The sequence below is a fragment of the Sus scrofa genome, chromosome 9 (assembly GCF_054392235.1).
Source record: "Sus scrofa isolate SSC_HxYL_T2T_F1_AM1 chromosome 9, Sscrofa_HxYL_maternal_Yorkshire_Landrace_v2.0, whole genome shotgun sequence".
Lineage (NCBI taxonomy): Eukaryota > Metazoa > Chordata > Mammalia > Artiodactyla > Suidae > Sus > Sus scrofa.
Genome location: NC_139391.1, coordinates 52,743,028 through 52,765,094, shown reverse-complemented (window position 1 = coordinate 52,765,094; position 22,067 = coordinate 52,743,028). Strand labels below are relative to the sequence as shown.

General features: G+C 49.7%; 2 protein-coding genes across 25 annotated transcripts in view; both read right to left on the bottom strand.

Moving 5' to 3' along the window:
* The window catches only part of PKNOX2 (PBX/knotted 1 homeobox 2), a 305,801-nt gene that overhangs the window by 53,042 nt on the left and 230,692 nt on the right, over positions 1 to 22,067 (bottom strand). For 20 of the 24 annotated variants that reach the window (XM_021063089.2, XM_084976572.1, XM_084976579.1 and 17 more), the window contains one exon: positions 11,383 to 11,522. In XM_021063089.2, the coding sequence (XP_020918748.1) occupies positions 11,383 to 11,522 (140 nt within the window). Of the gene's footprint in view, positions 1 to 9,426; positions 9,525 to 11,382; positions 11,523 to 22,067 lie in introns of all 24 variants that reach the window. The other 4 variants (XM_084976576.1, XM_084976573.1, XM_084976580.1 and 1 more) reach the window with 1 other exon arrangement.
* The window catches only part of ST3GAL4 (ST3 beta-galactoside alpha-2,3-sialyltransferase 4), a 1,054,305-nt gene that overhangs the window by 1,002,830 nt on the left and 29,408 nt on the right, over positions 1 to 22,067 (bottom strand). The gene's annotated exons all lie outside the window — the stretch shown is intronic.

The following is a 22,067-nucleotide window of genomic DNA, read 5'->3' as shown; positions in this document are numbered from 1 at the left end:
GTCAACATCATCAGATAAATGCCCAAAACACATCACAGTATGGCCTCAGCTCTCTTTTCAATCTTTCTCCTAGGAAGATTCGGTGGAGAATGTGGCGGTGGGACAGAGAGCAGGTGGCCCCTGGCCTCTTGGATCTCCACTACCCCTCACCAGCTCAGCTTCTTGTGCTTCTGCTGCTCCTTCCACCAGAAATGCCTGTTCCTGTGTCTCTACCTGCCCCTACTAGTAACCTTCAGAATCAAGCTCAAAATACCATCCCTTCTGCCGAGGCCCCCTGACTGGTCTCTCCAGCAGGAGAGAGCATGGCCTCCTCTGGGCCATCCCAGGAAACGCATGGGGGTTTCTGCCTTGGCCTCATTTACAGTTTGGTGTGAGAAGAATGGTAGTCTGAAACAAGCATAGACTTTGGAGACAAAGAATTAATCGTGTGACTCTGGGTCACGTTACCAAATTTCTGAGCCTCAGTTTCCTCCTTTATAACACAGGATAACACCACCTACCACAGAGGTTATTGTAAGGATTAGACGAAGGAATTAATATACAGAGGATTAATGAAGGATTAAATACAGAGTGTTTGACATTTGGTAAATTGTTGGTGAATGCTTGTTCCGTTTCCCTGGAATGGTGTGGGGCACTGTTTTTAAACTGAGAGACACATCAATACCATCCGTGCCGATAAATGTATAATCCCATCTCTACAGATTCATGCAGCAGGGGAAATAAACCCTCAGGCCAATTCAGAGGTGCAGAAAGAGGAGGAGGGGAGAAGCAAGATACAACTTATTAGAACTCAGAACCTCTTTTCTCAAACCAAAACAGTGCTGCCAAGAAGACCTTATTTTTATTCCCTTAGGACAACTAGGAAGTGGTTTGTGCACAGATCAGTTTTCTCATGACAGGGAGCACATCTGGTCCATGAACTGGTTTTATCTCTTTGAATTCCCAAGGATCAAACACAGTGCCTGGCACACAGCGGAAGCTCAACAAACATTGGGTGAGTCAATGAATGGGGACAAGTGAATGACTGGAGTGAGCACCGACTGACAGCGAGGGGAGGTTCTGAGGCATACGCCTCAAGTTCTTTCAGGCTCAGAATCCTCTTTTCTGTGGTCCCCAGATCAGCTGCAGCAATCTGGCAGCTTCTAACCACAGTTGCTACAAGAGGACCTCCTCTGGGCTCTGCTGGGGTGTGTGTGGAGTGGGGGCTGGCAGGGTCTTCCAGGGAGAAGGGTGAGTGTGAAGGAAGCTCTGCTGGTCCCGATCCTTTCCTCCCCTCGAAGGCACCAGATGGAGAGAGCGGAGCGGGGTGGGGGGGGACCAAACCCGCAGCTCCCAGTTGGATGTATTTTTACTTCAGGTGTGACGTTGGAGCCATGCGGGTGTATTTTTAGTCCTGCCCAGTGGGCGGTGTGTTCGCCTGGGTTGCCTTGGAGAGGACGACTTCTTGTTGCTAAATTAGAACTGCATCTGCCAGGCTTCCTGGCTCCAGCCAGCTCTCCCTGCCCAGGTGGGCGGCCGGGTCCATCCCTGGCAAGTGTGGGCCCACCCAGGGCAGGCCATGGTCTGCTCTGTCCCCATCCCTTCACACACACACACACACACACACACACACATACACACAAACTCCTCCCTCCTGGCACATTAAAAAAAAAAAAGAAATCTCATCAAATTGGTCGTTAAGGCTAGTTGACGAGGTCAAGGATACAAAGAACATAAAGCCTGGTAGGATCTCATGTCCAGCCCCTTCATTTCTCCCCTCAGTTTTATTGAGAAATAACTGACATGCATCACTGTATAAGTGTAAGGCATCGAGCATGGTTTGATTTACATCTATTGTGAAATGATGACCACGATAGCTTCAGCCAACATCCCTCTTCCCATAGAGATAAAATAAAATGCAAAAAAGGAAAGCTATTTCTCCTTGTGGTAAGAACTCTGCGTATTTACTCCTTAATGTTCCCATATACATAATACAGCAGTGTTAGTCATCATGTTGTACATGACGTCCCCAGCACTTACTTCTTTTGTAACTGGATATTTGGACCTTATGACTACCCTCCCCCATGACCCCCTCCCTCTACCCTTCACCTCTGATAACCACAAATATGATCACTTTTTCTTAAGATTTTTTAAGATCCACATATAAGTGAGATCATACAGAATTTGCCTTCTTCTGTGATGTGTTCTAGTTAGCATAATGCCTTTAAGGTCCCTCCATGTTGTCATAAATGGTAGGATTTCCTTGTTTTTTAATGTCTGAGTGATACTCCATTGTGTGTGTGTGTGTGTGTGTGTGTGTGTGTGTGTGTATACGCCACAACATCTTTATGCAGTCATCCACCAATGAACACTTTTTCTGTGCCTTGGCTATTATAAATAATGATGCTATGAACATCAGGGTGCAAATATCTTTTTGAATTAGTGTTTTCATTTCCTTTGGATTCCAAAAGTGGGACTGCTGGATCATATGATAGTTCTATCTTTAATTTTTTTGGAGGATCCTCATACTGTTCTCCATAGTGGCTGCACCAGTTTACAATACCAGCAACAGTGCACAAGGGTTTCTAGTCTCCACATCTTTACTATCACTTATTATCTCTTGTCTTTTTCATGATCTGCCCCTTCATTTAAGGGGAGGTAACTCAGGAAGAGAAAAATAGAAGGGTCTTTCCTGCAGATAGCCAGCTAGTGAGAGGCAGTCAAAGTTTTTATCCAAGTCACCAGAGATTCAGCCAGTCCCCAGTGAAAAGAGCTTTGGGGGAAGGGATGATGTGGGAAGGGGAGAGCTACCCACTTTGCCTTGGTCACTGGCAGTGACATACCCACACACATTTAGTAAGTTACAAAGTGCTTTTTCATGTGCTTATTGTGTTTAAACACCCAATATTGTGCGTGCGTGCGTGTGTGTGTATGTGTGTGTGTGTGTGTGTGTACGTGTGTGTCTTTCTAGGGCTACACCAGCAGCATATGTAAATTCCCAGGCTAGGGGTGGAATTGGAGCTACAGCTGCCAGCCTACACTATAGCCACAGCAACTCATGATCCGAGCCAAGTTTGTGACCTACACCACAGCTCATGGCAATGCTGGATCCCTGACCCATTGAGCAAGGCCAGGGATCGAACACACATCCTCTTGGATCTTAGTTGGGTTTATTACCTCTGAGTCACAATGGGAACTCCAAAATAACCAAGATTTTTTTTGTATTTAAACATGCCAAGGCCACACCTGTGACATGCAGAAGTTCCCAGACCAGGGATTAAACCTGTACCACAGCAGTGACCCACACCACAGCAGTGACAATGCTAGATCCTTAACCCCTAGATCACCAGGGAACTTCCTAAACACCCAAGATTTTTATTATTCCTATTTTACTAATAAGCAAACTGAGGTGCCATGTGGTTAAATAATTACATCAGGCTAATAAGTGATTGGGTTGAGATTTAAATCTGGGTATCCACGCTCCAAATTTCATGCTCTTCCCCCTCTCATGTACTATTTTTGAACCATTGTTAAAATCACTTCATCTTCCTCCCCCTTTTTTCTCTACTGTCTTTGAGTCATATGTGTCCTGGAGTCACAGCACTGAGCTGCCAGGTTTCCCCTTCGAGCATTTTAGGATCCTTGCAGCACAAGAGAGTCTTTACTTTTTCAATGAGTTTCCAAAAGAACCTTCTCTCACAATAATACTTCTGGTGTTGGAGAAGGCTTTGAAGTTTTCTTTTATCTTTCATTTCCTCACTTGATGCGGACCCAGTGGGGTAGGAAAGTTTATCTAAAGAGGTTAAATCAGTTGCTTGATGGTAGAAGCAGAACTCAGGAGGAAGTCTTCATCTTATGTTCTTTCCACTTGACCACAAAATGGACCAGTGCTTTGGAAAATCAGAGAGTAGGGCTCAGTTAAAAAGGGGGCTAGACTGGGAGTTCTCATTGTGGCGCAGTGGAAACAAATCTGACTAGTAACCATGAATTTGTGGGTTCAATCCCTGGTCTTGCTCGGTGGGTTAAGGATTCAGCGTTGCCATGAGCTGTGGTCTAGGTTGCGGATGTGGCTCGGATCCTGCGTTGCTGTGGCTGTGGCATAGGTTGTTAGCTATAGCTCCAAATCGACCCCTAGCCTGGGAACCTCCATGTGCTGCAGCTGCAGCCCTCAAACGACAAAACAAAGGGGGGGGGTATTGACTGGCTTAGTCTAGCCCTGGCGAGAAGCCATCGGCCATATGAGCCTTCAAAGCCCCAGCTTGCCAACTCCTCCCAGCTCACCCCACCCTACTCATACTAGAGGGAGGCCATTGGGCTGGTAGTCTTCCCTCTAGTAAGGGGACAGACCTAGTCTAGTACTAGTCACGATAACTGCTCACAAACGTGGCCACTATTCACTTGTCTGTGACAAGCACTGTCAGCTGTTTGCATTGGTTGATTTCTTTAATCCCAACATAACCTTGTGAGCATAAAAGTCATTGGATTCTGGGCTCCTGGATCTCTTATCAGTGTACCTGGTCTTGGCAGGGTACCTGGATTCCCAGCTCTGTCTAGGCCGGGTGGCTAGCTGCAGAAGCAGCAGGACCTGCTGCCTCTGAACACACCTGCTCCCTGGGCCCGGCAGCTGCAGCCTCTGTGCCTGCCAGCAGCCTGGGCGGAGGCTGGGCTTGGGGTGGGGGCCTTCAGGATGCCCGCAGGAAGGGCGGGGAACAGGCTCTGCCTGGTGCCGAGGGAGACCTGAGCACGGGTTTACTTTCAGATTACAGCTCCAGCAGGATGGCTCCCCTGACTCGAGTCAACAGCTGAGATGTTTTCTCTGATGCCAGTGAATCCAACTGCTTCCAAAAGCAAGGAGTGTCTGCTTGAGCCTTGGCCCACAAAGCCGAGCCCAGAATGTAGCCTGGAACATCTGCTCCCAGTGCCTCGTCCAGAAGCATCTGGTCCTGACCCTTCCGCTTGGAATGGCTCAACTTCTCCCACACCATCCTCAGGCCACCTCACCCGGCACGTTCCAGGAATGACCAAGCACTCTGCCAGGGGAGGCACAGGGTTAAGCCTCGGGGTCAACTCCCTGGAGACTGCACACCCTTTGGTCACAAGGTGGAAGAGTTCCCTCAAAGACACTTCATTAGGAAGTGCCAGTTCCCAGGGTCCTGGCCAGCTGCTAAAGAGGACAGTCACACAGAGGCCAGCCCCTCTGCCCAGTCCCAAACCCAGGGGGCTCCTCCACCCCATCCCCCAGCTCTACCCCAGGAAAGACTGCTTTGCTATCATTTCTCTTGGGCTTCAACTCCCTTGGGAAGAGCAGTGCAACTCTCCCACACGGTGCTGTGGGCCAGAAGCCTTGTAGCCAATTCCACAAATACTTCCATGAGCCCATACTATGTGCCAAGTTTATATTATAGCTACTTCCTAGGCCTATCTTTCTCCCACTCCCTGGACTGATTCTTTTTAATTCAGAACCCCTCTTGGAACTTGACACAGTGCTTACACATAGAAGAGCTCAATAAATGAACTGAATTGCAGCGCAAAGAACCCTCAACTGGGAACACTTTCCAGTCATGTCTCTTGCTCTGTCACCTCTCAGCATTTACTTTCCAGCCCCACCAAGCCCTTTGTCCATTTTCCCAAACATCTAATAGCAGCTATGCCTGCAGAGTACTCTCCACATGCCAGATTTTTTATATAGTGCTTTGTGGTATTACCTCATTTAATCCTCATGACAAATCTGATAAAAAAAAAAAACAAAACCAGCATTATTTTTGGAGTTCCCATCGTGGCACAGCGGAAATGAATCTGACTAGGAACCATGAGGTTGTGGGTTCGATCCCTGGCCTTGCTCAGTGGGTTAAGGATCCAGCGTTACTGTGAGCTTGTGGTGTAGGTCACAGATGCGGCTCCGATCTGGTGTTGTTGTGGCTGTGGTGTAGGCCGGTGGCTACAGCTCCAATTAGACCCCTAGCCTGGGAACCTCCATATGCCTCAGGTGCGGCCCTAAAAAGCAAAAAAGCAAAAAAAAAAAAAAAAAAAAAAAAAGAAGTAGCATTATTTTTAGTTCTATTTTACAGATGAGGAAACTGAGGCCCAGAAAGGTTTAGTGTCCAGTGCTAGAGCCAGAATGTAAACCCAGGCAATCTAGGTTCACAGGCCATGTCCCCAAGCCTGAATTTCACCTCCGGGAATGCTCTAGACGCTTCATATGCTGAACAGGCCAAGAGGACACCTGCTAACCCCCACTGTTTAAAACACCTCCACCTACCTCAGCTCACACAGCAAACACTGATCTGTGTTGGGTATTATCATATACCATCTCTTTTTAGTTTAGCTATGACTATTTCCTTTTTTATAGTTGGGAAAACAGGCTCAGAGAGATTAACTTGCCCAAGGTGACCAAGCTAAGTAGCACCATGTCTATTTCTAGAACCCATTCTATTGCTCACACAGCTGCTCTACAGTCTCTGTGCCTCTAGTTAGAGGTCTATTAGGACCAAGCCTGAACTTCAGTGACCTTTAGACGGATGGTTTCAAGAGAGCCATCTGAACACTGCCTGCTGCCCTGTTCTGATTTTCCCTAAACAAGTGTGGATTGTAGAAGGATCCAGTCTGCGTGTGACAGGGACAAACGTATTATCCACAGAGCTTTAGAAACGTGGGCTGCTTTAAACTAGAAGTGAGCTGTCTCAGGCTACGTCCCACATGCACAGAAGCTCTGAGCATGGTCTACAGAGATGAGACTGACGGAAAGAACTACAAATGCTACATGGAAAGGCCGAGACTCTGACAGCCTGGAAACTACAGAGGAGTCAGAAGCCTGGTTTGATGCAGGGTTTCTGGAGCTGCCAGCAAGGAGCCCATTAATGGTTAAACCAGGAAAGCCTTGGAATCTACTTGAAGAAGGTGAAGTTGGGGCTTTGCTTGAGCAGATGGTAAGAGTTGGACAGAACTAGGTAGAATCCAGGAAGAATAAAATTCATTACCTGGGGGTTCAGGTAAAAAACTACAACTTCAAACACTTAGAAAGTGCTTATTCCAGGCCAGGCACTGTTCTAGGCATTAATTCATCAAGACAGAATATTTCAAATTTAGAACCCAGGAGTCAGCCAGACAGCCACAGGACCAAGGAGTGTAGGACGGTGGCTCACGCCTTGAGTTAAACCATTTGGTAGAGTTGATTATAACGGTGCTGTTAGAACAAACCTGCCTGAGGTTTGTACTTGAGGCTGGCAAGAGCCAATTGTATGCACCTCCTCCCAGTTCTGTTCAGCATCATCACATTGGTAGCTTGAACCAGGCCGTGGTGGGTGCCATTACACCATGAAATCGGCAGATGCTACAGTGAGGGCCAGTGTGCCAGCACACCTGCCTAGGACTAGGGTATATGTACGGGTCCTGCCTCATCTATTTAAGGAATCCATTCAATAAGCCTTGATTTAGCACATATTCATCCAAACAAGGTGTTGTGTGAGGTGCTGCGGATAAATCCATGAAAGCACATAGATCCTGCCCTCATGGAGGCAACGATCTGGTGGGAGAAACGGGACAAATATTAACAGCATTCACTCAAATGTGAGTAATGCCACAAAGGAGAAATCCAGGGTCTGCAGCCACCTCCCCCTTTCCATCTGATTTGAAGCTCGGTGCCTAGCATTTTTCATGAAGAAGCAAAGCACGACTGCCCACACTCTTCTCTCACTGCTCTTGCCTCCAGCCCAGCACTTTCTGTCACTAAGAGGTAACTTCTGCAGCGCCAGGCAGGCCATTTCCTGGGTTCTCAGACAGGTTTTCAGCCTAAGGGGCGGGAACCAAGCCTTAGCAGTGCAGTCTCAGCAAAGTCAACCTCCTCCCCCACAGCACCTGGCCAGGCCTAGCTCCTGCCACTCTTCTGCTCCCCAGGACATCATGGTTTCCATGGGAACCCACTCACTTCAAAGGGGAATGAAGGAGAGTGGAGGGGAGGAGGGAGAGGGAAAGCTGGATTAACCTCACTCTCTTGCTGCTGGCAACCTCACCCCCAAGTTCCAGGCAGTACCTAACACAGTCCAGCCTAGCATCGTTGAGGGGTGGGGAGGTGTGGTCCAAGCTAAATTTCAACTTCTTGGGAGAAAGCCCCAGAGGTCAGGTGGGCCTGGGAAAGGAGAGATCTGAGCTGGGTCCAAAACTGAGGTCCCCACTCCATGGGGCCTCCCCTCCGCAGACCCCTCTCAGCATTGCTCCTGGGCCACAAACACAATTACCCGCGATGTGCACCCAATCATGGGATCTGCTCAGATTAGACGGCAATCATTAATCTGAGCGGAAGCTCCCGGTTGCCTTGCTGATTAGCCCAGATGATGCTCTGGTATGATCCAATTAAAGACAGACCCTGCCTCCCCTCTTCCCCACCACACACACACACACACACACACACACACACACACACGCACAGTTTCCACATCAGAAGAAACCAATACATTTCATTAACACATCCTCATATACAAATAAAACCTCAGGGGCACTGGCAGGCTCCCTCCCTCTTGTCACACTGTCCTTGCATGCCTACAGCTCAGCTAGGGAGGGCCCCCTCCTCCATTATTCGGTAGTTCTGGGAGGGGCCATGCGGGGGCTCCCAAAAGTCAGTGCTGGGCACTAATCTCCGTGGAAAGGGTCTGGTTACATTTATTGACATGAAATGCCGACTCCCTGATGTGCTTTGGAGCAGCCAGGCTGCCCCAGGCAGGCAAATCTAATTAGAATTACCCGACCCTACAGGAGGCGGGGCTCCTTCCCTCCCCTGGCAGGGGCTGCAGAGGGTGAGGGTGGAGGGCGGCTGGCACTAATGGGAGAGGTGTGGCCTCAGGAGGATGCCCTGGCCCCCCGCCCCCCTCCCCGGGGCAGGAAGGGCTTTGGAGGAAGGAACTAAGCAAGGGTCAGCTTGGTTGTCCTGAGATGCTGGGTGACCACATTTGGTGGCCTCCGGCCAGGGATTTCTTCTTCATGGTCAGACAGCTGCAGGAATAATTTGTGCAAAGGCCATGGGCTGTGAGGTGACCAGCCGCATGGGAGAGGGTAAAACTCAGGTGTGAAGGTGAGACAAGCTGGTTGAAGGGAGATTTGGGCCTCCATGCTCAGGTAACATCATGATGGCAGCTTCCTTGGGGAGGTGGCCCCCTCCTGGCTGGGCCTGGCATCCAGGGAAGAGCTGTGGAGCACATGGATCCCATTGGTGGGAACCAGGGAACTGCCTGCTTTGTGCCAGACACGGTGCCAGGTGCTACACAGGCTATCTCCCAATTCTTGCCAGACTGCTGACTGGTTCTATCATGATACCAACCCGACAAAGACATGAGTACGAGAAGGAGGTGGGACTTAAGTCTAGGTTTCACCACTAATTTGGGGTTCTTTCTAGACTAAGAGCTGTGCTCTCTACAGGCCCTTGCCCCTTGGGGTCTGGGAAGGTGTCAGAGTCACCTGGGATCTTGTCGAAGCACAGATCAGAAATCCAGCCTGAGGTTCTGCATCTCCAGTCAGCTCCCAGGTGATGTGAGGCTGCTTGTCCATGGACCACACTTTGAACAGCAAGGATCGAAATGGGTGTGATGACTGTACGCCCAAGTCATCAGACTACCGGACAGTTTTCCGAGGCCATGTCACTCTCCTCTTCCTTTTTATGTTCCCACAAGGCACAAGCCCACCACACAGGTGAGGTGACCGGTGGCTGCGCAGCCTCATCTTCCAGCTGCTCTAGTCACCGACCCTCAGGGAGCACCCCAGGCTCTACTCTGCCTGGAAGTGCCTGCCCTCCCCCCATTTCTCCTCTGGCTGAACTCTCTTACTCAGCCTTTTAAGATCAAACTTGAATATTGCCTCCTCTGTGAAGCCCTCTCTGTCAAAGCTCTGACACTTGGTCTTAGTTTCTTGTTTATTTACCTGTTTCTGGAGATGCTACCTTTGTAATTTTCCCTCTTACCCTGAAGCCCAGCACAGTAATAACAAGGGTTCAGTGAAAGCATGAAGGAAGTAGGGAAGGGAGGACAGGAGTGCCTGGGGCCAGGCTGGAGGCAGGGAGCTAGTTTCCTCCTTAGGGCCTGCCAACAGATTCTGTGACCACATCCCAGTGCTCTTCAGGGCCAGAGCTCTATCCGCAGGAGCTGGGCTGGGCCTGGGCGCTGGGTGGCATGCGGCCCTGGCACTGTGTTTTATCCTCCATCAGGTGAAGGACCCCAGGTCAGGATCTGTGGATCAGGGCCCACTGCTCTGGACTCCCAATTGTTGGCATTAAGAGGCATTCAGCTCATTTGAGTAACTAAAAATAATGCCAGCGATAACAATAACAACGGCAGTAATTACCGCCATTACCATAAAGCTGCTGTCACTGGGGGGAGGGAGGAAGGCATCCATCCTCCTATTCACCTTGGTGGGCCATTCCAAGTGCAAGTGGCACCAGTGCCTGCTGCCCTGTGCGCTCAGCCAGGGGTCAGCCCCACTGCTGACACCTGTGAACATATGCGTCCACACGAGTGAAAGTGAGCAAGGGCCTGATCTCAATGCTGAGGCTGACGTGGGCATCTTTTCCTAGTGGTGTGGGTCCCCCACCAAAAAATGATGATCGAAATCCCTACTGTGGCCTCATCCAGCTCTGCCCTCAGAGGACTGTGTCTTCTCCACAGCCTCCAAGGCCCCTGAGCCCCTCCCACCCTCTGCAACTTTCAGGGCCTGGCCCTGGGTGCCTGGAGCTGATACTGAGCTAAACGGGAAGAGCCGCTTGCTCTTAGCAAACTGCCCATCTTGGGGCACCAGAACCCACAGTCACGTACAACCCCCATTGCCCCAAAACCGAAGACGGCCATGAATCAATGTATGGCCCAAGCACCAGCTGCATTAGATTCACCTGGAATGCTTTTTAAAAATTCATTTTCCTCTTCCTTACAACTTGACCTACTGATTCAGCATTTCTGAGCACGGAGTCCAGATATATGTGTTCTAACAAGCACTCCCAGTGATTTTCAAACATGCTCAAGTTTGCTCACAACCAAGTCCTAGGTGGTGCAATCAGAGGCCCAGTGCCCTGGGGGCGAGGAGGAGTGAAGGCAGCACCAGGGTGGGGCAGGGACAATGCCGAGGCAGCTGCCTGCTTGCTGAGGGGAGGGTCTGCTGCTTGTTAGGAGGGCCCATCTCCACAGCTGGGATGAGGAAGGGGTCCTCCTAGAAGACATTTCCCTCACTGGACAATCCCAAGAAGCTGAAGCCAACCCACCAGGGCTGGCTGAGCGCTCTCGGGAGTGATTTCAGAGAGCAGGTGAAGACAGCAGCCATTGGCCGCTGGCCTCCCTGCTCCCACCCACTGGTCTGCATTCGTATCTCTCGGGGCTGAGCTGGCCCTGAGGCTGGGTGGGGGCTTCTTCGGACAGCTGAAGTGTCTCCTACCTGTACACAGCTCGCTTGTCGGCCTCCAGCTGGGCCTGGGGGTCAATGGGAGCGCTGGGCACAGGCGTGCTGGCAGCAGCTGAGGGTGCAGAGATGTGGACAGCCTGGGCCTTGGAGGGGGCCTGAGCAGTTGCCGTCATCTGCAGAGGAAGAGAGAGGAAGCAGTGGGTGAGTATGGCCAGGACCGCTGGCTCCCCAGCTGGAACTGTGAGGAAGAGGATGTGTATGAGAGGATCGTGAATGTGTAATGAGCGTCCATTTGTATATGTGCTACAGTGGGAAGAAAGCAGACATTTCTTTGAAAAAGAAAGTTCTGGAGAACAACTTAGGACCATCCAAAACCAGGTAGTGCTGAAGTGAGCTCAATTTAAAAGTGGCAGTTCTTCATGCTAATTAAGGTGGTGACCTCTGCTCAGAAGAAGAAAAAAACCGGAGTGACGAACCCTTTAAATGATGCTTATGTGTCACATGGGCTGTACTGGGCAGTGTTACGTTTGATTTGATGACTTTGAAGAGCAGGGAAAAAAAAACAGCCGAGTCAGTTCTCAATGGGGCAGAGGTTTATTTCACTGAACGCAAGCTAGAGGTAACTGTTTCAATGGTTTTGATTGATAACTGAATGTTCTCCAAATTTGGTTTACATGGGCACTTGAAGATAAGCAGGTTTGGGTGGAAAATGAACAGATTTCTGCTCTTAACCATAACAAATATTTAGGGTGGTAGTTTTCTTCCTATGTTACATGTTTTTGAAGGTCCCCTAGGGCCCCAAGTTTGCGCCAAACAGAGCACCTTTTTAAAAAAATATATTATACACTGGACTTTCCAATAGTATGAGATTTCATTTAAAGAAATGGTTAAATGGGCAAATGTTTTGGTAACCATCATTATGGAATTTAACACTTTTCTATTTTATTTTCCATAGTTAAATGGATCCCTGAAATGTCACGTGTGGCAATATGCCTCAACTCTTCCCCTCCTCCAACTGTCCACAGCGCCTGATGGCCCTCACCCCTGTGCCCTTGGACTTGACGTCCTCGTCTGCCTCCCGAGCTAATGCCTTGTTTGCACCTTCAGCCACAGCACCCAGCTGACACAGTGGATGATTAGTATTTGTGGAGAAAATGAATGAGTGAATGTACCTTGAAAGAATCGGATATTTTACAGCTGGAAAGGTCATCATATGATCTAGGTCCCTGCTTTCTGGAAGAAAGAGTACTGTATTTCCATGAACATGAGCAGATTATTGATGGTGCCCAATGGCCCCGAAACACTTACTGTCCCATTTTCTTCCTGAGGTCTCTGTTCAGATGCCACATTTTCAGAGTAAAATACAGCCGCCTCTGCCCCTTGCTATCCCCTTATTCTACCTTATTTCCTAGCCCTTATTCTGACCATATTCTATATACCTACTTGCTAAGTTATGTTTTCTCCCATCTCCAGCTCAAATTTAAACTCAAAAAAAAAAAAAAATGCTGGTTACATTTGTATTCCTAGGGCTAGAGTAGCCTGGCACAGGACAATACTCAACAAACATTTGTTAAATCAATGAATTAATGAGACTATAAAGGAGATATATCTACTTTACTGTACTGTGTCCCCATCATTTTTTTGTTAGGAAGAAATATCCTTGTCACTGTTGGCTGAGCTGGGGAAACTTTCCCAAACTCAGTGCCTCAGAGGCTAGACAGAGCATCATGGGACCCCGAAGCCAGCAAGGTACCATGCTTGCCTCCTACTGTCCCCTCTAACAGCGTTTGGACTTTGAGCATATCCCTCAACTTTCCAAAGCTCCTACTTGCTTATCAGTAAGCAAACTGTTATCCTTTTACGATTCATGAGTATTAAAAAGGTGTTATAAAGGAAAAAAGTAGAAAATTTTCTGTTCTAATTTTCAAAGTACAGAAAGAGGTAGAATTGGAAAAACTAAATACTTCTAATGTTCACATTGACTTGGGCCAGTTTCTTTCACTCACTAATGCAACCGATTATTTTTCCCAATACTTCTTGAGTCCCTGCCATGAACTGGGCACTGGGGTGACAAGGACGGATCCTGCTACAATGGAGCTCACTTTCTGGATTTAATATGATTACTGAACTGGCAGAGCAGGGAAATGTGGTCAGTAAGGATGGTGGAAATGACCTCAACAAGGTCCTCTCATTATATCCCTGTGGAAAATATGAAGAGATGTGCGCTGATGGACAATTGTGTGGATCAGGATGCCTCCCCCCAGGATGACAATTAAAGGATAGACATCAGAGGGAGGAGAGCTTCAAGGAGATGCCACATGCTTTCTCCTCAGCTCTCTTCTTCAATATTTTTATCAGTGGCTTATAGGAGGTCTGAAGAAATGCTCAACAAATTTATGGGTGGCAGGAAACTGAGATCCAAAAGATCTTTACAGGAGTTCCCGTCGTGGTGCAGCGGAAACGAATCCGACTAGGAACCATGAAGCTGCAGGTTCAATCCCTGGCCTTGCTCAGTGGGTTAAGGATCCAGCGTTGCCATAAGCTGTTGTGTAGGTCGCAGATGTGGCTCAGATCCTGAGTTGCTGTGGCTCTGGTGTAGGCTGGCAGCAACAGCTCCGATTTGATCTCTAGCCTGGGAACCTCCATATGCCGCGGGTGTGGCCCTAAAAAAAAAAAAAAAAGAAAAAACAAACAAACGAAAACAAAAGATCTTTACAGATTTTGGTAGCATGCTAAGTCTAATAAAATAATTTCACCTAATAAGTTGGAATTTAACACTTCTAACACTTTGCCCCCCTGCCCCCAAATTGATAACACAAGTGTAGAACAGGGGAGATGTGGTTTAGCAGCAGTGTTCTAGTTGACAGCAGGCTCAATACATCCAAAGTGCAATGTGTCTGTCAAACAAACAAACAAAAAACCTAAACAGATGCTCTGTGAGGACATATTAGCAGAGGCATAGCTCATGCAAAGCTTCTAGTCTACCTACTAAGCTGAAACAGGTGCAGGAAATTACACTCAGAGGCAAGCTGACCAGGCTGCTGAAGGGATTCTGAGTACTATTTGCAGGAACTGGGAATATTAAGAAAGATTTGGGGTGGGGGAGGAAATGGACATAAGAGCCCCCTTTGAATATCTGAATGAGGAATTTGTATCAGTTCTCTTCTATGTGACCCAGAGGGTCAAACCACAACGGGTGAATTAAGTCTGTATAACACAAAGGCAGATTTGGCCTCAACCCAAATAAGTTTCCAAGCCTCTGAGCTCTAGAGGTTAGACCGGGCTGCCTCCCGGAAGTGGTGAGTTTTCAGCAGTGCTGAGGCCAAGCAGAGGCTCCTGTGGAGGTGGTGGAAGCTCTCTAGCTGGGTGGATTGGCTTAGGTGACTTCCAGTGCCTTCCACCAGTGAGAGCTCAGAGGCTGAGAGGGTGCTTTCATGATCTACCCACTGCATCGGGTTGGCGTGGAGCTCAGGTTAGATGATGTATAAAAGTGTGTAAAAGTGCTTTGGAAACTCTATAAAGTTCTTCTCAGATGGAAGGGTGGTGTTGTTATTAAACATGAGATTTCCAGAATTTGCATCTTCTATAGGGCAATGCACAGCTAAGTGCTTGTTTAAGGGTAAAGTATAAAGGAGGCTGGTATGCTCTGCTCTGCTCTACTCTGCTCTGCGCATGAAGGGGCTTTTCCTCGTGTCCTTGAAGGAATCCACCAGGGGCTTCTATGAGGATAAGCTTCTAGGAGAGAGGGGGCTGAGTGGAGGGGCTCCTATTCCTCTCATGTCCCTCTTTCTAAGCAGGACTTCGGGGAAAGGTGGGGTGGAAAGCCCTGCTGGGTTCTAGAGAAAAGCATCAGTCAGAAGCAGTCACTTGCCAGCATCCCAAGAGGTCCCAGGTGAGAGGTGGTTTCTGGGGCTCAGAGCAGGGGATGGGGGAGAAGAGAGCAGAGAGGGTCTGAGGAGGACAATGATTCAAATTTATTTAGCTCTTGGGGGCCAATTCAGCAAACTCTGCATTTCCTCCAGGTTTGGGGAATGAGTGCTTATCTCCAAATAGATTTCTTTTTCTAGCGAGAGTCATCCATTTCTCAAGAACTGGAGCTCAATGAAAGAGGCTTGCAGCTGTCCCAGGGCTGGGGGCGGTGGGGGGTGGGGGTGTGTGTGCTGAGGTTTTGGGGGGTAGGTTCTGGGTAGCACACCTGAAGAGCAGAAGCCAGGGAGAGGCTGGATGGACAGAGGGCAGAGATCCTTTGTTCTAGCCTACGAAAGCCAACTGATACATCTTCAGGAGTTTTGCAAGTTGGTTGAAACTGGCCATGGTGGAAGCAATCATACCACGGGAATTGGCAAATGCTACAGATCAAGGCCCTTCCCAACCCTCACCCAGGGAGCTGGTTGTTAAATTATTTATCAGCACACCACTAATGTCAGGGTTTCCTTCCACGTAACTCTCTCCCATTCTCTTCGATCTGGCATGTGAAGAGACTACACTGCACAAGGCCACTTGGCATGTCCCCAAACCAGCCACTCCAGACTTTAGCCTTCCTCCAAAGAGAGCCCTGGACAGGCTGTGAGGATTAAGAGAACAGGATGACAACTGATGCGTGGGGAAGGGTGGTGGCACCCCCGGGGGTGGGGGTGGGGGCTGCCTGCCTGGAGCTATGGTGCTGTGTCCAGAACCTACACAGGGTTCTACGGTTCCAGTCGCCTCTCTTAGCCCAGGGTCCTTTCTGTCCTGCCTCCCACAGATGCCCTGACCACTGGGCTTCTCTTGATCATCTAGCTAGAACCAGCCCTAGATTAAGCTTAGAGCTAAAGAGCCCTGCCCAGATTCTCCGATTGAAACACTTGGAGATGAACATTCCTGACGCCCCGTTCTCAATCCTGAACTGCAACAGGAAGGGTTGGAGGTTGTAAGCTGTGTGTGTAGGAATGCAGAAGTTGGAGAGGCTGAGAGATCCAGCTGCTCCGACAGTCTAGTCTGACCAGGAAAATGAACGAGAGAGGCTGCATGGTGCACAGCTTGCCTGCCCGCCTCAGTCGCCCTCACTGACATTGGAATACTTTCCTTTTTGCTAAGCATCGCCCTTTCCCAATTATGGGCAGGCTGTGTTCCGACGACAATCTCATGCCATGGGATGGTGTCACTCCCACTTTACAGAAGCCCACAGCAGTGAAGAAACTGCTGGAGATCATAGCTTCTGCTGTGGCTGGGACAGGAACCAAGGGCTTTCTGACCAGACGGCACCATGGGAATGGTTGTATTTAATTACTTTTCTTTGAAGGGGAGAATAGGAAGATTCTTGCCCTGAGTGGAAAAGGGCAGAAGAGGAAGGGAGCTGGCGTCAAGTGGAGCTCCACATCCCAGCGCAGACCCTGGCTCTCCCCCTAGTTCTCCCGTCTTCACTGTCGGCCCTCTTCTCCCCAGGACCCCACCAGATCTCGAAGATCAATCCCCAAACACTGGTCCTTCCAGGGAAAGGGCCTGGGTGGCTCCTTAATCAAAAGAGGCTCAGAGCTACTGCGTTCAAGGCTCAGGGTGTGCGGACCTGAGGAGCAGTCAGCCACGCAGAGCTCCTCCCATCTGGTCCTGAGAGGTGGGAGTAGGTGACTCAGAAGAGGGACAACACCAGAGTCTTTCTAGCACCCCATGGAGGGAGTCTGCACAAGACACTGGCATCCAAGGGGATGGAATCCCGCCTTGGCCATTCGCTGCTGAGTGACCTCGGACATGTAACCTTTTGGGGCGTCAGTTTGCTTATCTGTGAAATGGCACTAATGTCCTCTTCCTCCCCCACTGTCATGAGGAGTGCTGTCCCCTTAGGTGTATGGGGCTGAGCAGCCGTCACGGATCAGGCTTCCAGGCCCTGAGTACACCATCTGGCTACATCCGCTCATTTGCCTCTCCCCCCACTAGATTGTAGGATCCTGGAGGGCAGGGGCCATGTCTGTTCTGTTTACTGTTGTAGCCCCAGTGTCTGAGAGTGTCCACAGCATCTATGGGACATAGGGATGACTGGCATGGGTTGGGTGGGCCTTCCCACCAAACGATACTTTTTGGCTGCAGATTTACTTTCCTGATCCTGAATGTGAGAAGTCACAGTCCCCGACCATACATTTATGGGGAGTGGTGGGCATCCAGCCTAGAGCTAGGGACACTGATGTGATTTGGGCCACTTATTCAACCTTTCTGATCCAGGGTCCTCATTTATACATTGGAAGCCATACTTAAGGTACAGGGTGGTCAGAGTTAAACAAGATAATGTATGCAAAGTGGGGGCCTTCATAGATACTCTGCATTTGGTTGCTATCCTTAACATAATCCATACAACCTGCAGCCCACACTCAAATTGACCACTTTTGCCTCTGGTACCTGTGCTGTCTTGGGGATCCTGACCCTGCCGGAGGAACCCCCTCTCCCATAAGCACCCAAGGTAGTGGGTGAAGCGTTTGCTCAGGCATGGGGAGAGGGGCCGTGGTGTCATGGAAGGGGACCATGGAAGGGGACCACTAGAGATGTCACCTTGGGCAAATGGCTCAGTTCCTCTGAGCCTCAGTCTTATCAGCTAAAAATGGCACTAATAATACTTCTTTTGGGGCCTACTATGAGACTGCATGTGAGACTGCCTTGCTGCACACTGTGGGGGTTCAGTAAATCATGGTTTCTAGGCATTTTTTTCCCTTTTTACGGCCACACCTGCGGCATACGGAAGTTCCCAGGTTAGGGGTCCAATCGGAGCCACAGCTGCTGGGCTATGCCATAGCACAGCAACACTGGATCTGAGCTGCACCTGTGACCTACGTCACAGCTCACAGAAATGCCAGATCCTTAACCCACCGAGAGAGGCCAGGGATCAAACTTGAGTCCTCAGGGACACTATGTCAGGTTTTTAACCCATTGAGCCACAACAGGAACTCCTATAAAGATTTTTTACTGCTTTTTGTTAGTCTTCTCTGAATCCAAACCCTACTGCTTGTCCACGCCCTGCCCCAGACACCCCAGCACCTACACCTCCCATGACCCCCTACATACACCCTTTTTCCCACAGACAGCCCTGTTCTTTGTGACATTTACAGGCATGTACCTCCCAAAGGGTCTCTTCTGCAAAACCTGGGCACCCTAGCCTGCGCCTTCCCAGCATGACTCAGCACAGACACCCCTCCTACAGGGACACACCCTCTTCTGATCTGTCAGGGTGGGGCTGCCCATCTCCAGGGCCTGCCCACCAGGCCAGGGAAGCTTTGTGTTCCGAGAACCTGGGGACTGCACAGGCCTGGCCCACTAGGGGCCGCTGAGGCTTCAGCAGCACTGGGCTGGGCTGGCAGGGAGCTGGCCCTCCCAGCAGGGCCAGATCTGGTTTCCTTGCAACCAGGAGAGAGTCCAAGGACCTGGGAGGAGGTCAGGGCTTGAAGCCACTTAGTAAATATCAGGTTTGGCCTCAACAGGTGGGAGGCAGAAGACGCACAACTGATGGTTTGTGGAGGAGGGCGCAGGCTGCAGGGCGCCCCAGGCTTGTACCTGCTCATGGACCAGGTCTGTCTCCAGGTAGAGCAGCCCCTCTTCCCCTGCACCCTGGCAGATCCTCTTGCATGGGGTTGCCTGAACACGCCAATGATTTACATCTCCACGCCTTTGCTCCCACGGCTGCCTCAGCAGGATGTGTCCACACTTCCACACCCTGCCTCCCTCCTAACCACGTGTAAACTTACCCATCTTTCAGGACTCAGTTAGAGGGAACATCACCTCTTCAGGGAAGCCGTTCCCAATTCTCCACCACCCCCTGTCCCAGGTAGCTTTGACCCCTGCCGCATCTGCAGGTACATCGAACCTTATCACCTGTAACACGTCAGGGCCCTCATTTGTCTATCTCCCTGAGTGGACTGGGCTCCCAGCTCCCAGCACCATGTCTAGCTCCAGTAGGCTCCCAGTGTGTTTGTTAAATGACTGAATGACTGACAATGAGGAAATGAAAGAGTGATGTGTTAAAAGGCTCACTGATCCAAAATGCAGAGGAGTCAACCATGGCTCCTCCAAATATCTCCCAAGCCAGTTGGCCCAGGGGGAGGAAGGGCTGGTGGCAGGGCCAGGGAGGACCCATTCAGCTCAAAGAGGCTCCTGGACCAGCAGGCCTGGGCCACCTACATTCTGATTCCAGGAAGGACCAGGCAGAACACACTTTGGGAAAGTTACTTAGTGTAAAATGGGAGTCTTAATCAATTAATTAATTTAAAAGGGTTTGGTTTACAAAATGAGGCTTGAAAATGTCCACTGGCCCTGCCTGCCCTGCCAGGGTGGGGGTGTAGACTGGGATCTGAGCCCTTCACATCCCAGCTTGGTGTACTTTCCTGGGCACTGTCTGCTCCCCATCTTTCAGTCCATCTCTGGAGGACCCCTCTCTGTATAACAGTCCTTTAGGGTGTGTGTGTTTGTGTTGGGTCGGGAGGGGGATGTTTATAGCTAGAAACACATATTTGATATGCCTATTGTGTTCTCAATAAAAAGGGGAGTAATTAAAGTTCAATCCAATCTTGGCTACCAGAGACGTACAGAAGATAGAGTGAAAAATCAATGTTAGGGTCATGGGTGAAAGAAAGCTGGAAAACACCATTGTACTGTTCATGCCCACACTCTCAACAGCCCCGAGAGGCAGGGAGGGAAGAAGTCATTCCTATTTTACCAACGGAGAAAGGCCCAGAATGGAATATAAGTTCCATTAGGGTGGGAAATATTCACTTTGTACCCCTGGCCTGTAGTACAAGTGTCTGCAAGACCCACAGAAAGCACTTGGTATTTATTATATGGTTGAGTGAATGTAAGAAATAGTACTGCAACTACTTGCCCAAATTTGTAGATTTCATCAGCTGCAGAGTGGGACAGGCCAAGGATTTCTGAACTTCTACCCCACTGAGTTGGATCACCCCACTCTTCCTCCTCCTCAAACTCCAAGGACAACCCGCACTGCCTGCTGGGCTCACCCATCCCCCTCCCGCAAGCCACGCAGTCATTGGAGCTCCTAGAAGATCGACCGGAAAGGGGGGGCCAAAGGGTTCCAGTGCCTCAGGCCCGCTGCTGACGGATCACCTGTTCCCTGATTTATTTTAAGCTTTGGCTGCTTGGGCCATTAACTATTTTTGTAGCTGTTTAGAGCACTCATCCTTCTTGGAGGCCAAGGGATAGACAATAACATGTCTGTGTTCTTGGTAAATATAAGATTTCAGGTAGGTTCATCAAATAAAAACCCTAGGCAGGGCCACAAGAGTAAGTATTTCTTCTAGCAAAGTCCAGTTGATGGTTCAGCATCACCTAAGTGAGGCATAAAGGTCCCACAGTCAGACCCGAAGGCTCTTTTACCCTTTGCTACAACCAAGAATCCAGGTCCGAGTGAGTTGGAGTTCAGGGACACGTCCAGTTTAAAGACATGGGTGGCCCAAGCAGGCCGGGGAGAGAGGTCACCATGCACAAAGAGAAGAAAGGCCCAGCAGAAAATAAAAAAAAAAAAAGAAAGAGAGGAGTGGGTTTTGATGAGTCAAAGTGAGAGAAGGCAGGTCACCCATATGGTCCCTGGGTGTTGGCCCCAGGGGCAGAGGGGGCCGTCAATCACAGCCACAGAAAAGGCTTAGGGGGACTTTCAAAGCGGTGGAATTAACTCTATTTGCGGCAGAGCAAATGTGTCTGACCGGCAGCTGAGCAGAAGGCCCTGCAAGGCAGGGGGCTCCAGCCCTTAAAGGGATGAGAGGAATGGAAAGTGTGAAAACATCTGAACCCGCTTCTGCCATCCCAGCTGCATGGCCTGGAAGGGGGAGTGGGCATTCATAGTACGGGCCTGGCCATGCCCCCTCCACCTCCAGTTAATGAAATCAGCCTAAGGATCCTAACAACTGATCAAAGCCTGTCCAGCTTCCCCAGATGTCTGCTTCCCTGGTTCCACCCAGAGGGGGAAGGATGCTGGGATAGGGAGGGAAAGAAGGTGCTCAGGGGGCAAGAGAGATGCCCTCCCCAACCCGGCTGGCCCAGCCTTAGCCTTCTGGGTGTGGGATTCATGGGACAGCATCATCTTGACCCCACATCTCCTGGCATAGTGTCCTGCGGTCCTGGACGCCATTCACCTGGCTCTGAGGGTTGTGGGAGGAGGGAGGGAGTGGAGAGTCCCAAGCAAATGTGTGACTTCCTTCTGAAGTTAGCTTCCCACACTGGTCCTGTACTGGGAGTCCTGACTTTGCCTGTCTTGCCTCCCTCTGGTCAATAATGTGGCAGCATCCTGGGTGAATTGCCAAAACCCTTTCCATATCACCCATCATAAGTCATGTTACATAAGTGCCTCGCTACCTGCATATCAATTGTTCCTAATCCAAAATGGTAAGCGAGAGCCCATATTCATAGGCGGCTGTGTCTAGTGGGTCAGACTGAAACCCACAAGGATTTCTGCTTTCTAGTTAAATGCTCATGCAGCCAACATGCAGGGGACACACAGACAGAGGAATACTAAACATTGAATACATACACAAATAGACCAGATAAAATATTTGTCTTGCCTATAAACCCAGAGCAGAGGTATTTGTGGAACGGTAGGTATACGTCTGGGTTTGACAAAGAGTAGGGGGAAGTTGCTGATAGCAGAATTGTGTGTGTGTGTGTGTGTGTGTGTGTGTGTGCAGTGAGGGTGGGGAAGCTACTGCCATCTCCAGTAAATCCAGTGGTTTCCTGAAATTGCTGGTGGAGCC